Raw genomic sequence first — 15,167 nt, forward strand, 5'->3', positions numbered from 1 at the left:
ACTTGCTCTCCAATTTTAATTACGGTCAAGTTTCATCCATGTTGCCAATGCTTGATAATTTATAGTCATTAGCAGCTTGAACATTGTTTTCTTAGCTTCAGCTACAACTTGCAGCTTAAATTTAGTAGTTTATTTCCTTGCAGATCTTTTATCCGTACCGAATAAGAGTATAATGTAAAAATATATCAGTCCTATTCTACTTAACTTTATTATGTACTATAACTACGGTAACTGTTTATTACGTACGATGGTTGAAATACAAGCAAAACGGCTGTTGTTATCCGATTCGGTTATAAGCAAAACCAGTTTCTTGTTTGGTTGCTTATGGCTGTACGCATTTACGCAAGAGTATAACGTTACTAACAATACTTTTATCATTCTCTTTTACATTTTTAACTAGAAGATGGGATAAAGAGATGGAAGAAAAGATGGTGGTCTATTGTAATTTGGTCTCTCTCAGTGCCGCATTGTACACTGCTGCCTGTGCCCGCGGGAGATTTAAAAATGTTTTCTAAATATTGTCGTATCAGTATTAATTGCTTAGCCCATCAAATTATCGTAAGGCGAATTATTGTAACTCAAGCACTACCTGGGTACCTAAGTATTCTAATAGTTTTATCACAAAAAGTGCATTTAGTCATGAAAATGGGTGAATTTTCAGCAAATAATACGTATATATGTTCCATAGAGAAATCCGCGAATAGGTGAGTCAACGAATTGTGAGATCATGAATATGGGGTCTTTACTGTACTTGTATTGCTCTTAGAATTGAATAAGTCTTACACCCAAGTATTGAATGGTCCCTTGGGGTTTTGATGAGCCTCCCTCTCCTATTGGAGGGGTATCTCAGGATGTCAACACCTGGAGGGACCTGAGGGTCCAGTGCACTAGGATTTGGATACCAAGGGGCAGAGGCTGCTTTCTCAAGGAAGCACCTGTGCATTTTCTGTATATTTTTTTTACCAATGAGAGAACTTAGGCTCTCTCTCTCTCTCTCTCTCTGTTGCGCTGGTCACAACTTACTAGCAGTGTTTAGGACCATATGATTTTGCCTGTACCTGTACAGTTCAGTGAATTCATGTAGGGCCAACCCAGCCTAGAGTTACTTCCTCTTTGAAAGGAGAACGCCTTTTCTCAGACAGTACCATACTGACACCACAGGTAGATTCGGTTTTCTCTCTCGACTTTCTTTTAGTCTCTCACTAGACTGTCTCTAAGTGAGCAGAGTGTCTCGCTCTCTATCTCTCTTTCTCTCAAACATAAGAAGGTAGCAACTTGAGAGTTGTCTACCAGTGCATGTAAAGATGGTTTTTGCACAGGATCTTTGATCCTTCACTGTAGCGAATTTGGCTGGAGGGATGATCTTAAGATGACATAGGTGTACAGTAATTGGTCCTCCTTCCTCTCGTTTCCTCTCCAATAATGGAGAGTCAGAGTGCCATACCATATACAAGCCAGATGGATGAGAGTGAAGGTTAACTATCTGACGAGGAACCAGTCTTTTCATTGGTGATAAAAGGATGCAGGTTCCCCTCCTCTCTCAGCAAGGGGAGAGGAGGACAGACAATGAAGCAGACTTTGATTGTTATCGCCTGTTTTAGTTTCTCTGACAATTCTGCCTGGGTTCTCACAGCCTCATTGAGTAATTGCAAACAGATCCCTCACTTAATGGTTCAGAAATCTAGCAACTACTGTACCACAACCCATATGTGGAGTACACTAGAGGCGCAAGGTCCCTTCCTTTGCTCCTATCAGACCAGGAAGGTGTCATTCTGGGTTAGGCAAACCTACCTGTAGGCTCAGATAATTCCCAGATGTCCTCCCACCAATGGATAAGTCTCCTGTGTAAAGTGAAGGTTTGTATTTGTGTAGGAACAAATAGCAAATTTTAAAAGTAAATTATATATTTATTAATACACAAACCTGAAGTTCTTTACATGAATAATCCACCTCAGCTACCCCTCTCGTCTGGCACCTGGACTGAAAGGCAAGTGAAATACAGACTTGACAGGTGGGTGGGGCTTCCCCCTACCTGTTAGTAGTCAACTACCTTATAAGTAAAGTTCAAATGGCTGTTCTAGCTCAAGTTTGCAAACTAAAAATTATGTGGAGGATTTCAGGTTTTTGTTGTAAGGAAAAATACAAATTACTTGTAAAATTTACTGTATTGAAATTATTGAAAGTGCACCAGACCATCACTGCCTCCATTTTCTGGAAGCCCTGCATGTCAAGAAGGAGAGACCAAGCCTCAACACCTCACACAGGAGAGACTCCTTTTCCCGAGTGTGCCACCCACTGGTATTCCTGATTCAAGTGAGCTTATCAATCAGAACCCTCTGTCTACCAGAAGAAACATACCCAGGATCCTCTCATCCCTCCCTCCATAACACAAACATTGGTCAGATTTTATCAAGCACTGATATCAAAGAGAAAAGAATTATTCGAAGAACTAGAGAGACATAACATAGAATGTGCTCAGTTGATGCTGCTATTCTATTAAACAGAAATATGAACCATATCAGTGTAAGCTGGAAAAGTTATTGAAACTTGGTAACAAGGTAGGCTTCTGAATGGGGAAAATTCCCACATAGCTGCTGTAAGCTGATGCTTTTTCTTTGGCAGTGGTTAAGATATAGTTGGTGTCAAACAACCCTTTATCTCACTTCATGCCCTTGAGTCAAGAATGATGGAAGACCTTTTCTGGTGGGTGAAGATGGAACCACTGTGTGGAATTCTTTTGAACTCTAAATGCTTCTGTTCTCCAACACATCATGAAAACAGGTAACATATTTGGGAGATTTCTCTGCTTCAGTTTGTGAACAGAGATTGATAATCTGTGCATCGGCATCTTGGGAATGTTTGCTATGCAGATGGCAGCAACATTCCTTCTGCCTTGAGCCAGGTTTTCTGACTGTAGGTAGTGGACCTCTCTTCTTAGAGTTGTCCATGCTCACAGGAGCTTTGAACAGTTTTGCTCATCTTGTTAGCTTAAGCTTCCAGAATGGGATGGGATTAATGTTCTCAGCAGACTAACTTGGATCATAGACCCCTCAAGAGGCCTTGGTTTAAGATAGTGTTGTAGCATATTGACAGATTGCAAGGCCTTTTTGTATCTTGTCCGGCACTCAGAGGACTGAGGATTCCTCCTGTTCTGTGTTCATGAATTTGAGAGGGAAAACTCAGAGCTGCCAGTTACTGCCGAGAGATTTGAGAATTTTTCAGTTCCCTCCCTCTGAGACTTTCTTAGTAGGAAGCAGTATGAGTGCTTTTGTGCCCAGTAGGATACCTAATGAGAACCTGATACTCTTGGGCTAGAGCACCCTTTCTTTTTGGCATCATGAAGCAGTCAAGCAGAAATGTGGTTCGTCCTATGAGAAGAATGTATGTCCAGTCTGGGTGGGAACTCATGAACCCAAGGGTGTTTGAGGTCCCCGACTGTCTGAAGAAACTTTTCAGATTAACAGGTGATGTGGGCAGGTGTGTGGTTGCTTCAGACTACCTTTACTCATTTATCTCAGGTATGTTGCCCACATGTACTGGGACGCCTCCTTAGGGCCTGTGGTGGCTGCTCAAGTTTTGTGGTCTTCAAGCTCCTCTTGGGCAAAAAACAAAAACAAAAGGCATCTTCCTTAAGGATGGAGTTTGAATGTGCAATGCAACAGTTGGGCAAAGTACATGGAGGATCCATGATACAAGTAGGCTAAACAGTCAGGCACCCTATCTTAGAGGTTCAGCTGATAAGGTTTGACTCTCTCCACTCTCCCTTTTAGCAAAGTGGGGTGGGGTAGTAAAGTTATAATCTGAACCCATTAATTTATGATTGACCCAGACACTGACTGCCTTCTTAATTAGGCTATCCTGTCTTCAGGGCAGCACTTACTTCTCCGAAGTTTTCATGGAGTGGAACTTCAGATATATCTCACTGTAGCAGAGGGGCCCTGTCACACTTTTATCATAATGCCAGATTGCATAGTAGGGTTATAGGAGTCATTGGTCCCCTGTTCATGGTCTTAACTGGCAGCATACCATTTTTGGGTGGAGGTTCAACTTGCTGGTCAGTCAAGATGCTATTCTTCCACCTAAGGATTGAGTCTCCAACGTTTTGTATATCCATTGGAACAAATAGTAGGTCCTCGACATACAGCAGGGGATCCGTTCCAATGCCGCACCATTAGTTGATTTCCACCATGAGTCAGTGTTTCACCGTTATCAGTGCTTTAACGTTGCTGTAACTTGATGTTTGGCACTGTAACTTGATGTTGCATCAAATTACAGCGCCGTAATCACTGTTAACTTGATGCCTATTCTTGCCATTAGTGCCGCAAGTTACAGCGCTGTAACACACTGTTAATGGCACTGAGAAAGTGCCATATGATTGAATCCGCCGTAAGTCATTGACGCACTACTAAATAATAAGTAATTTGTTTTTTTCGTAGCTATACAAACCAGAGCATTTTTTATCATAAATCCTATCTCAACCACTCCCACATAGTTCCTGATGCTGAAGGAAAAAGTGCCAGCAGCATAAAGCAGGTGAGTGGGGTTTCCTCCACCCCCTCACCTGTATACTTCCAGTTAACCACATTGTTATGAAGTTTCAAGAATTGTTTCAGCTTGTTCCAAGGAATACTGCATAAAAGTCTTGGGTTTGTTTATCTAGGAGAATTGCATGTTATTTTAAAAATTTGGTATTTTAATGCTGAAAGGAACTTAGTCTCGATAAAAATGGATGAGTAATATGTGATCTGCTGTAAAGTAGATCTAACAAGAGTGAGACCCCCATCTATGACATTAACATCTGTGGCTAACAGAAGATAAGTCTTAAAGGGAATCTCTGCGTGCCTCGTCCAGGATACCACTTGGCTTGGGGCCAGAGAGGGGCTACCAGGCTTATCTTAGGCTGAGAGTGATAAGACTTGGTTTATTACTTGGTGAATTGGACTGACAGGAAGAAAGGCAAAGATATCCTAAAAGATATTCAGATGCCCAAGAGGCTGCTAGAAGGCATTTTCTAAGGCAGCCCAGGGTCCTGAGTGGAAGAGCAGAAAACCAGGAGCCTCCTTTATAACTTTGTTCAAAACAGGTAGATCAGTAGATTTCCCCAAGGCTCAAAAAGCCTTGCAGATGAACTGATTAGCCAGAACATTCCTTATAGTTAGAATGTATCTGGCTGACAGCTTGACAGTATGGCAAACCATCCACTTGTGCATCTGCTCTGCCAGCTTACTGAGGTGAAGGGAAGCTGTACAGTCATACTTCGAACTTACACGAGGTTGGGTTCCAGAACCCCTCACGCAAGGTGAATTTTCGCGCAAGTTTGGCATGGTCTCTAAAAATGCTAATAAATGCTTATTTCTAAAGTTTAAACACATATGACCCTAATCATGCTCCCAAATTATTAATTTAACTTTTAAATGGAATTAAAGTTACTGTAATTTCATTTAAAAGTTAGCTCAATACATTGCCCTTAAAAAAAAAAAGAAATAAATGGTTTACATAAAAATTGAGAGTTGTAAGAGAATTTCTCTCTCTCTCTCTCTCTCCCCTTCCAACCGATCTATTTTTAGAATCATCTCAACCTCTATTTAGCAAATTTTTTATTCTGCGTCTCTTTCTCTTTGTTCTGAAATGCTTTTTCATGAACAATCAATGTTTTATATTTTGACTAATACAACTCTTAGTTATGTCTCTATGTTTTAGAACGTATTTGCAACACTAGTGCATTTAAACTTCGTAGACGATACAGGTCAAATAAGATCAATTTAAACTATGTACTGTACAGGTAAAGATGTTCAGAGAATTAATAAGTTGTAAAAATGTGCGAGCGCTAACTATGAGAGAGAGAGAGAGAGAGAGAACCAACACGAACGGTAAAGAATCGCCTGGTTCAGGGGTTGTCCTTACTTTAAGAGAGTGAAATTATTTATCAGTTATTACGGAGACTGAGAGAATAACACAAGAGAGAAAGAGAGAGAATAACACGAGATGGAGAGAGAGAAAGAGAGAGAGAAATTGTCCTTACTTGAAACGTCAAGTTATATTATTTATGAATTACAGTATTACTTGAGAGAGAGAGAGAGAGAGAGAGAGAGAGAGAGAGAGAGAGAGAGAGAGAGAGAGAGAGAGAGAGAGAGAGAGAGAGAGAGAGAGAGAGAGAGAGAGAGAGAGAGAGAGAGAGAGAGATTAATACATTACCCTTAAAATAAGAAATAAATGGTTGACTTAAGGATATAGTGTGTGACTCTCTCCCCCATTCCACCAATCTATTTTTAGAAGTCTTCTCAACCCCGTTTTTACAAACTTTTTTTATTCTGTCACTTTCTCTTCGTTCTAAAATGCTCTATGTCTCTGTTTTAGAACTGCGCATTTACAGTTTGTAAACGGTACAGGTAAAATTACATCAATTCAAAATCATCTACTGGACGGTTAAAGACTTACAGAGAAACAGTGCTGTAATACGTAGGTTGGCTAACTTCAAACGAGAGAGAGAGAGATAACAGTTGTCCTTACTTAAGAGAGTGAAATTTTTTATGAATTATTACGGACAGAGAGAGAGAGAGAATTACAAGAAAAATTTGACCACTGATTAGCAACACTCTCATTCTTGTCATGTTAACTGACATGTCTGACAGCTTTTGCCTTCCACCTTCTTACAAAAGATGAGGGAAGAATTTGTTTGTTCAAGATAATACAAATTTTGTATTACAGTTTTATTATTATAATTATTATTATTAATATTTGAAAATTAGTACATATTATTACTTAAAAAGTTTTTTTTATCATACAAATAAACATACCTGTTTACATGTACCATAAAAATTCATCTCACTACGAGAGAGAGAGAGAGATTATTAATTTTAATAATATTTAATGTTATTTAATTTACACATAAAAGCTTGAACACTTATAAATTACATAAAAAAATTAAACAAACACTTTTGCAGGGTTTCTCAGTGTACGGAAATGTTCGCATGTCTGAAAAACTCGTGTATGACCATTAGTTAGGTTCCAATAAAAAATTCGTGTGTCTGTGAATTCGTGCAACTCGAATCGTGCAAGTTCGAGGTATTACTGTACTTCCATTTGTTGATGTAAACCACCGCAGTTGTGTTGTAGGACTTTCCAGTCATCCAGCCACCAAGTAAGGTCCTCCCTCACTTCCCTACTCAAGGGCATGAGGTGGAAAAGAGTGTCACTTGAGGCTGGCCAATGCCACCTAAGTTACCACTGAAGCAAGCAAGGTGGGGGAGCCCTTGAAGGACAAGCTTCACCAGAGATGACAAGTGACCAAGGACTACCTGCCAAAGCAAAGCTGGCTGATCCAAGAGTCTGATGGGAAGAATCGCCCTGCTACCATAACTATAAATATGCCCAGAGATCCTGGATGGTAGGCTGGGATTGGTACTGGTAGACTAAATAAGGGAGGTCATTGGTCCTTGAAAGGTACTCTGTAACCATCATGAAGGACAGACTGCCCAGGACTCTGCCACCTTGCCCAGTGGCATGATTGGCATCCCTCTACTTGTGCCACCAGGAGACTTCAGAATCCTTCTCCTCAACTACTTTCCTGGCCAGAGTGGGCAGGTGGGGAGGCTGAAAGGGCTGGGAAGGCTCCTGGTCTTTCCTGGAAGTAGTAGTCTAAGATTCTTTTCTTGGTTTCATGGGGTAAGGCCTCTCCCTACACCAGACACAGTAGGGTGGCATCCATGCACTTCCCTTCGTCTGTGGAGGATTTGAGACATTGAGCAGTTGATCAAGGTGTCCTGGCTATCAGAATGCTCCTCCACTGCCTCAGTTTAAATCTTTGAAAAAACTAAAGAGGAACCTAAGTTTGTTCCATTCCACCGAGCGAGACTACTCAGTTGAAACGTTAGGAAAAGACTGCAAACATAAATAGTTTAAGCATCTTCTGGCATGTCATTGGTGGGAAAGTAGCTTGTTTGATCTGCTTGACAAAAAGGAACCTTCTGTGCCACAGATCAGACTATTAACCTTATCCAAGACACCTTGAGCAAGCAGTGGCCACAGTAATTGGAACAACTGCCTCACCTCCTGAGTCCACCCTAGAGTACACTCTGGTGACAAGATGGGCTTGCAAAGGAGCAGTGATTGCTTCTTTGAAAATATAAACGATCGATCAGTGAGGTTATCTCACATTTTCAACTGTGCCTGTAGTGTTTCTGGAGTAGAAGAGCCTGCAAGTCCTAACAGATTCCCCAAAGTAAGTTAGACTTCTGACTCAAAAGAGAGGCTGACACACCAGTTTCCCCTAACGAGTGCTGTAGGATCACGGACACAAATAATCTCGCTTAGTTACCAATTGCGATGTCCCTTCGACCCCTAGCTGCATTCCCTCATTCCTCTTGCTGTACCTCCATTCGTATTCTTTCTTTCATCCTCCTTTCCACCCACCCCTAACAATTGATTCTCCTTTCCAATTATGAGGTTTTCCTCCTATTACACCTTTAAAACCTTTTTACTCTGTACAGACACCACCATACTTACAATGTTTGTTATGTTCTGCATGGCCGTTTGTATGTTGAATTGTTTGTAAGCTGGCTGCTGTGCTCTTCATGCCTATTGAAGTACATTATGATATAAAATCAGTACAGTACTGTATGTTTTTTCATCCTAAAACTGTGTACATTTAGTACTGTACATACAGAAGAGGCACACAAAACAAAATTTGAACTTAGGTTGGCAAAAGGGGAGTGCTCTGAACACAATTTTAATTGTCTTTTGTAATGTAAGGAGTCAAGTTTGATTTGTATACAGTATCTTGAAATCATGGTCCACAGTCCTTTAGACATTAGTAGATTGGTTGAAGCAATTATAAATTACGCATGAATGCTTGTGTAATGTTGTTCACACATATCAGGCATTTTGTACAAACCAGGAAGACCCGTTAAGTGTCTGTGTTCACATGCATGTGACTTGCCACTGCATTTGGCAGTATCATAATACAGCAATTGTCTACACATGGTAAACGATTAGAGAAGTTTTCCCCATTCAAGATAAAATTCCCATTTAAAGTTAACAATAACTGGTTTTATTTATAGCATTCTTGGCTGTATTAAGTTAATCTATAAAGCCTCACATAATTCCAAATTGTGCATCATTCACTCTTCACCGAATCATCAGCAATGGGTGAAAAGTTAGTTTTCAGTTGACTGTGATAACTAGTATTCACTGTAGTTCATCTAAACAACTGCAAGAATATTAAAGTCAGTCTCTACAACTTACTACAGCACAGTTAATCCAAAAAACTTGGAGTATAAAACATACATGTTTAGGAGGAGGTTTATTTAACACAAAACACAAACAGGACAAAAAACTTTCCAGAGTCTAGTTTATTTGTGAATAAAATTTCATATTAAAAGTAACATACATGAAACTCGAGAAATGATTGTGAAAAAGCTTGCTTTATTTAGCACTTCAAAAGTCTTGCCTTCTTTTAACTAGAAGGAATAATACAGTTTCATCAAGTGTTCCAACAATGAAAAATAAATATATCCAAATCTAATACCTGGAAGAAACATTTTACTATTATACAGAAGACTACATAACTGTACATGTGTAAGGCAAATTTATTGCTGTGTCAAGTACATATGAATCTTAATTTACAAAAACAGTAATGATTATGTCTTATAACAGTCTGTATATTTGTACATGGAATTTAAAAAGTCCTTGAAGTCCATAATCTGTCTGTACAACTAAAGTACACAAATGAGCAATAATCTATTTAGTCCTTGAGATTAAGACCATCCTGTATACAGTATTACATTTTATAACATTAACAATGACTTATTTAAAAGTAACTGGACACACCTAGACAAGAGAATTGGTTAAGAAATTTCCTGCTCAGTCAGTATCAAATAAAATTTAAGCAAGTAAAGTACTGAAAAATAAGTAAAATTAAGGATACTAGCACCAATATACATACAACAATTTTGGCACAAAGTAGTGGTATACTACCATATCCCTTCTTTGTTAAGAGTAAAAAAAAAAAATAAAAACTGCAGATTAACATGCAACCTTCAGATTAAATTTATCAGCATCATTAGACTGCTTTGTTTTTCTTTTCTGATATTCACAGTCAAGGCTTATATGACAAGAAATATTAATGCATAACATCAACACAGAAAATGGTTTATAAATCTCTAGAGCATTAAAAGTGAGATTAAGAGGAATAAAAAGCTGAATTGACTGTTGAGTGAGCACTCTTTCAGTTCTTAACTTCAGTGTTGTCTAATACATTATAATCAATAAACATCATTACTTCTTTTTTACCTCTATGTATAACAAGGTTTAAGTGTTAAATGGATGGTTCACCTAAAATTTTGGCATACAGTATATTTAATATTGGAGTTTGAAGCTCACTGTCCTTGAAAAATGCATACTATTTATTTAACTACTCATATTTCGGGTAAATCCTTTATTAAGCAAAAATTTTGTTTGTAAACCTCTTGGATTACTGTTTTGTTTATTTATATAAGCAATTTGAGTAACTATGCCAATGTTGAGCAGTAGTAAGCTTAAAATTTCACAAGTACAGTACAATTTCATTTTGTATCTAATATCATTTGGTTCCTATCACTAGATTACAAAAAGAGATGAACACTTCAAAGCCAAGACTAAACTTGTAGCATTAGGGTAGAGATTAACTGGCAACCACGTTTGTACTTACCTGACCTCTCTAAACATCATTCATCAAACTCTTTCAGATGAATTTTTTCAAATCCCTACAAAAAATCATCAAACTCTTTCAGATGAATTTTTTCAAATCCCTACAAAAACCTGATTCCTATTGTTTCTAAATCATTGCAACCATAACCATAAGCACCAGTTTGATATCATTTACTGGCTTGCTGTCATGTATATAGGGTTTGTAAAATTGGTATATGATTTGTCAATCATAATTCAGTATTTGTTTCACATGTTTCTCCCTTGCTTTGTACTCATGCATCAGCTGTTCTACATTATGTTTAAGTCAGTGATAAGTACTCAACACACCTGAATAAACCATTAAGGTTTTGCATTGAAGATTACTATGCTTCAACAAAGGCCTTTACAGGCTTAACAGATCATCACATTCTTTGATTTATGAATAACAGAGATGAGTATCTGGCTTCCTATAGTGAACAATTAAAGCTTGTGCTGAAAGACAAGAGGATTGACTTATTTTTAAGCAATTTGCATATATATAAAGCTTCCCATTTCAAGAAGAAATTTTCTAAACTTTTAACCTGCTACTAACATTTCCTCAAACACCACACAGTGAATGAATGGTGGGACTAAGATAAATAAGCAATGTTGTTACACAGTATTTAACTTTTACTGCTTTGCATAAAAATCAATGTTTATTCTTTTAAATAATTAATTATATGCAAACTAAAAATGTTTGAGAAAAGGACAACCATAATCATTAGGCTTTTACCTGACCAAACAACCACCTTACACTATTATGAGTTCTACATTCCTTCAAACAATCTAAGGGCTTAAGACTATAGGTACACTTCAATTTTTTACTATTCCAATAACCCTGTATCAATTACTGTGCAAGAGCAGAAGTGATATCTCAAACAAATATTGCTGAATAAAATAGAATGCTATTATAAGGCAGCTAAGCTCTACCCATCCTAAAGATTGCTATTCAAAATGAATCAATGAAATGGCATATAACTATTATTTAAATGAATGGGATATTATGCAGTTTTTTTTAAATACTGTAAATCCATTTCTGTTAGTTACTATGTACATTAGAGAGTTTGACAATGTTTCCATACACTGCAGTGCATGAATTATTGCAAAACACATTTAATCAGTTCATTAGGGAAGGAGAAGTATAGTATTTATCAACAATAATATCACATTGTTATAACAGTGTTTACTACAGTATTTAGTAATTTTACATGCTTAAATGTTTACTTCAATAAAAAAAACTATGCCTTGTTCATAAGACAATATAACAATTGTAATGGTTGAAATTTGCCTTCTATTTTCATAATACAATCTGATCTGCATCAGGTTCATAACTTTCAGTAACATTTTTATAACCAAAAAGGTTTAGTTATTTATCTTGGAAGGAAATTTATTGTTGCAACATTCTTAACCTAAACTCTGCATCAAGGATCTAGTTTTCTGATATAAATAAGTACAGTATTAAAAATATATATTTTTTCTGTTATCCTTCATTACGTCCTATAAAGCTGCTAAAATATACAGTACTACTGTACGAATAAAGAGGTGGTTTCCTTCACAGCCAAACTAAAATGTTTCATCATCATTACATTCACCCGTTTCATGTCCAAACACTGGAATTGAAAAAAAATATGGTTACAATTTGAAGTGAAGTAAGATTTCAATTAAGTTTTCCAGATCTGTATTCCTAATATTTCCACAAAATATTCCTGTATGCATCATACCTGTTTCCTCCTATATGCTAGCTAATTTTCCAAGGTTAACGACAAACAATCATTTAGTAAAGAAAATTTTTAAATACATAAAAATGTATGATAAATTATATCAACTTAGTTACTCTTTCTAATCATTAAAATAAAACTCACCTTCACAAGTATCACAGTAAGGTCTTGTAGAGCCTCGTTCCCCATGGTACTGCGTTGGAGGAGGAGATTCTGACGATGCTTGCTTAGGGCATTCTTCTGTATCATGAGCATCAAAACAGTCACAGATATCACAGTACATACGTGGTGCAACAGGATGCCGACCAGCAGGGCTGACCCCATTTCTGCAAATAAGAGTGTGTGCACTAATATCCTATAATCACTGTAAAGGAAGCATACTTATCATAAAACAGGCTGACTTAGTCACAAGTATGTAGCCATAGTATAATGTTGGGAACCATAACAATGGTTATATCCCTAGGATAGTATGGTAATATAGTATTCATAAATACTACCCTAGGATAGTATGGTAATATAGTATTCATAAATACTACCATAACTTTGTCTTAAATGTATTTTTCACAAATGTTACCCGTGCTCACTACAGTACCTATACAGTAATCACTATATAGGCAGCACAATTAACATAAAACAGGCTGACTTAGTCACAACTATGTAGCCACAGTACAATAAACCCCAGCACAATTAACATAAAACAGGCTGACTTAGTCACAACTATGTAGCCACAGTACAATAAACCCCCCGTATTCGTGGGGGATGCGTACCACACACCCCTGCGAATAGCTAAAATCAGGAATACTTATAACCCCTCTACAAACACTCAGAACTGCCTATTTTGATAGTTCAAACACAAAGAAATCTCTAAAAATGCTTATACCTGAGTATTTTAATAGTTTTATCACAAAAAGTGCATTTAGTCATGAAAATTTAGTAATTAGTGAATATTTTTCAGTGAAAAATACAGCGAATGGGCACATTTTCTGCGAATAATGTGTATATATGTTCCACAGAGAAATCCGCGAATCATGAGAACACGAATACAGGGGAGTTTACTGTATGCTGTTATGAATCATAGCAATGGGTTACAGTGAACCCTCGTTTATCGCAGTAGATAGGTTCCAGAACTGGCCGCGATAGCTGAAAATCCGCGAAGTAGGGACACCATATTTACAGTATTTATTTAACATGTATTCAGACTTTTAAAACCCTCCCTTTACATAGTACTGTTAACAAACCACCCTTTACAGTAATGTACAGATATCTACAATACGTACATACAGTACACAGGCACAAATGATAAGCAATAAAACAGTAAGTGAACATAAAAAAATAGAAAGATTGTTATGGTGCGTACTGTACAATTGTACAGTATTTTACTCACCACGATAGAGTTGGAAGTTACAATAAAGCCCTCCTCGTATGTACTGTTAACAAACCACCCTTTAATGTACAGAACACTTAATGCATGTACAGTACCTAATCTAAAACAGGTACTAATATTAAAATGTTAGAATATTAAAGTATATAAAGAAATAAAGATTGTTACTGTACCCACCATGAAAGAAGTTGAAGAAAAACTTGAATGATGATGGCGATGAATTTGCTGCACAGTAGAAATGATGATGATGAAGCTGATGATGTCTTCTACTATGCAGCCAATGATTGTATTTTACGTCTCTTCAGACTGAGGTGTCTTTTCCTGGGACACCTCTTCAACTTCTTCCTGGGACACTTCTTCAATTTCTTCCGAAGGCATAGTAGCAGGAGGAACTGGCTCTTTTTATGCAGGCTGGAAGAACATTGTGATCGGAAGTTGCTGCGGAAGTTGCTGCCGCTGCTTCTTTTTCGATTGAAGAGCATCCTGTAGGGAGTCATGTCTTCATCGATTTTGTTGCAGAACTGCAGAGAACGAACCATATCCTCGTCCCATTCTTGTGACAATTCTTTCAGCTCCTTCGCTAGGTTGCAGAGCTTGGCAAGCCGTTCTAATGTTAAGCCTGTTTCTTCGACAACTTCTTGGGTCTCTTCCTGTGGTTCATTTTCTTCCTCACTGGCTGATTTTGTCAGGTCTTCGAGGTCTGCGTCAGTTAGCGGCTGGGAATGGCAGTCCAACAACTCGTCAACGTCTTCCGTCATCATGTCGCCAAACCCGTCACCTCCAATTATCGCAGCCAACTGCACAGATTTCCGTACTACAGAGTGTTGAATCTCGGCAGGCGTAAATCCCTCGTCGTCGTAAACAATCTCGACCACAACTTCCTCCAACTCGGCGTTAACGGTAGCAGGTTTCATTTCTTGCAGTGCCTTCTGGATGTTCTGAAGGCACGTGGCAATTGTGTACTGCCGCCAGTACGCCTTCAAATTGAATGTTTCATCCTCATCTTCTTGGGCGGCATCCACACACGCAACGAGGTCCGCCAAGGTATTCTTCATGTAGAGGGCCTTGAACGCCCTGATAACCCCCTGGTCCATCGGTTGAATTAAGGACGTTGTGTTGGGTGGCAGGAACTCAACCTGAATGCCCTCATGCGAAAGATCAGTCGCGTGTCCACCAGCGTTATCCAACAGGAGAAGGATCTTAAATGGCAAGCCCTTCTCTAAGAGATATTTACTGACTTGTGGGATAAAACACTGGTGGAACCAGTTGGAGGTCAGCATCTTCAGTAATCCATGCTTTTGGATTATGCATCCAATACACAGGAAGGAGATTCTTATTTTTATTTTTCAAAGCACGAGGGTTTT

The 15,167-nt window shown here is 38.1% G+C and overlaps 1 protein-coding gene across 16 annotated transcripts in view; it reads right to left on the bottom strand.

Moving 5' to 3' along the window:
- Nucleotides 1-9,288: 9,288 nt before the first annotated feature.
- Nucleotides 9,289-15,167, bottom strand: part of LOC136846484 (CAP-Gly domain-containing linker protein 1-like) — a 228,030-nt gene continuing 222,151 nt past the window's right edge. For all 16 annotated transcript variants that reach the window (XM_067117303.1, XM_067117307.1, XM_067117305.1 and 13 more), the window contains 2 exons: nucleotides 12,567-12,748; nucleotides 9,289-12,314 (listed from right to left, as the gene is read on the bottom strand). In XM_067117303.1, coding sequence (XP_066973404.1) covers nucleotides 12,268-12,314; nucleotides 12,567-12,748 — 229 coding nt within the window. In that variant the 3' untranslated portion in view covers nucleotides 9,289-12,267. The remainder of the gene's footprint in view (nucleotides 12,315-12,566; nucleotides 12,749-15,167) is intronic.

The sequence above is a fragment of the Macrobrachium rosenbergii genome, chromosome 15, assembly GCF_040412425.1.
Source record: "Macrobrachium rosenbergii isolate ZJJX-2024 chromosome 15, ASM4041242v1, whole genome shotgun sequence".
Classification (NCBI taxonomy): Eukaryota; Metazoa; Arthropoda; class Malacostraca; order Decapoda; family Palaemonidae; genus Macrobrachium; species Macrobrachium rosenbergii.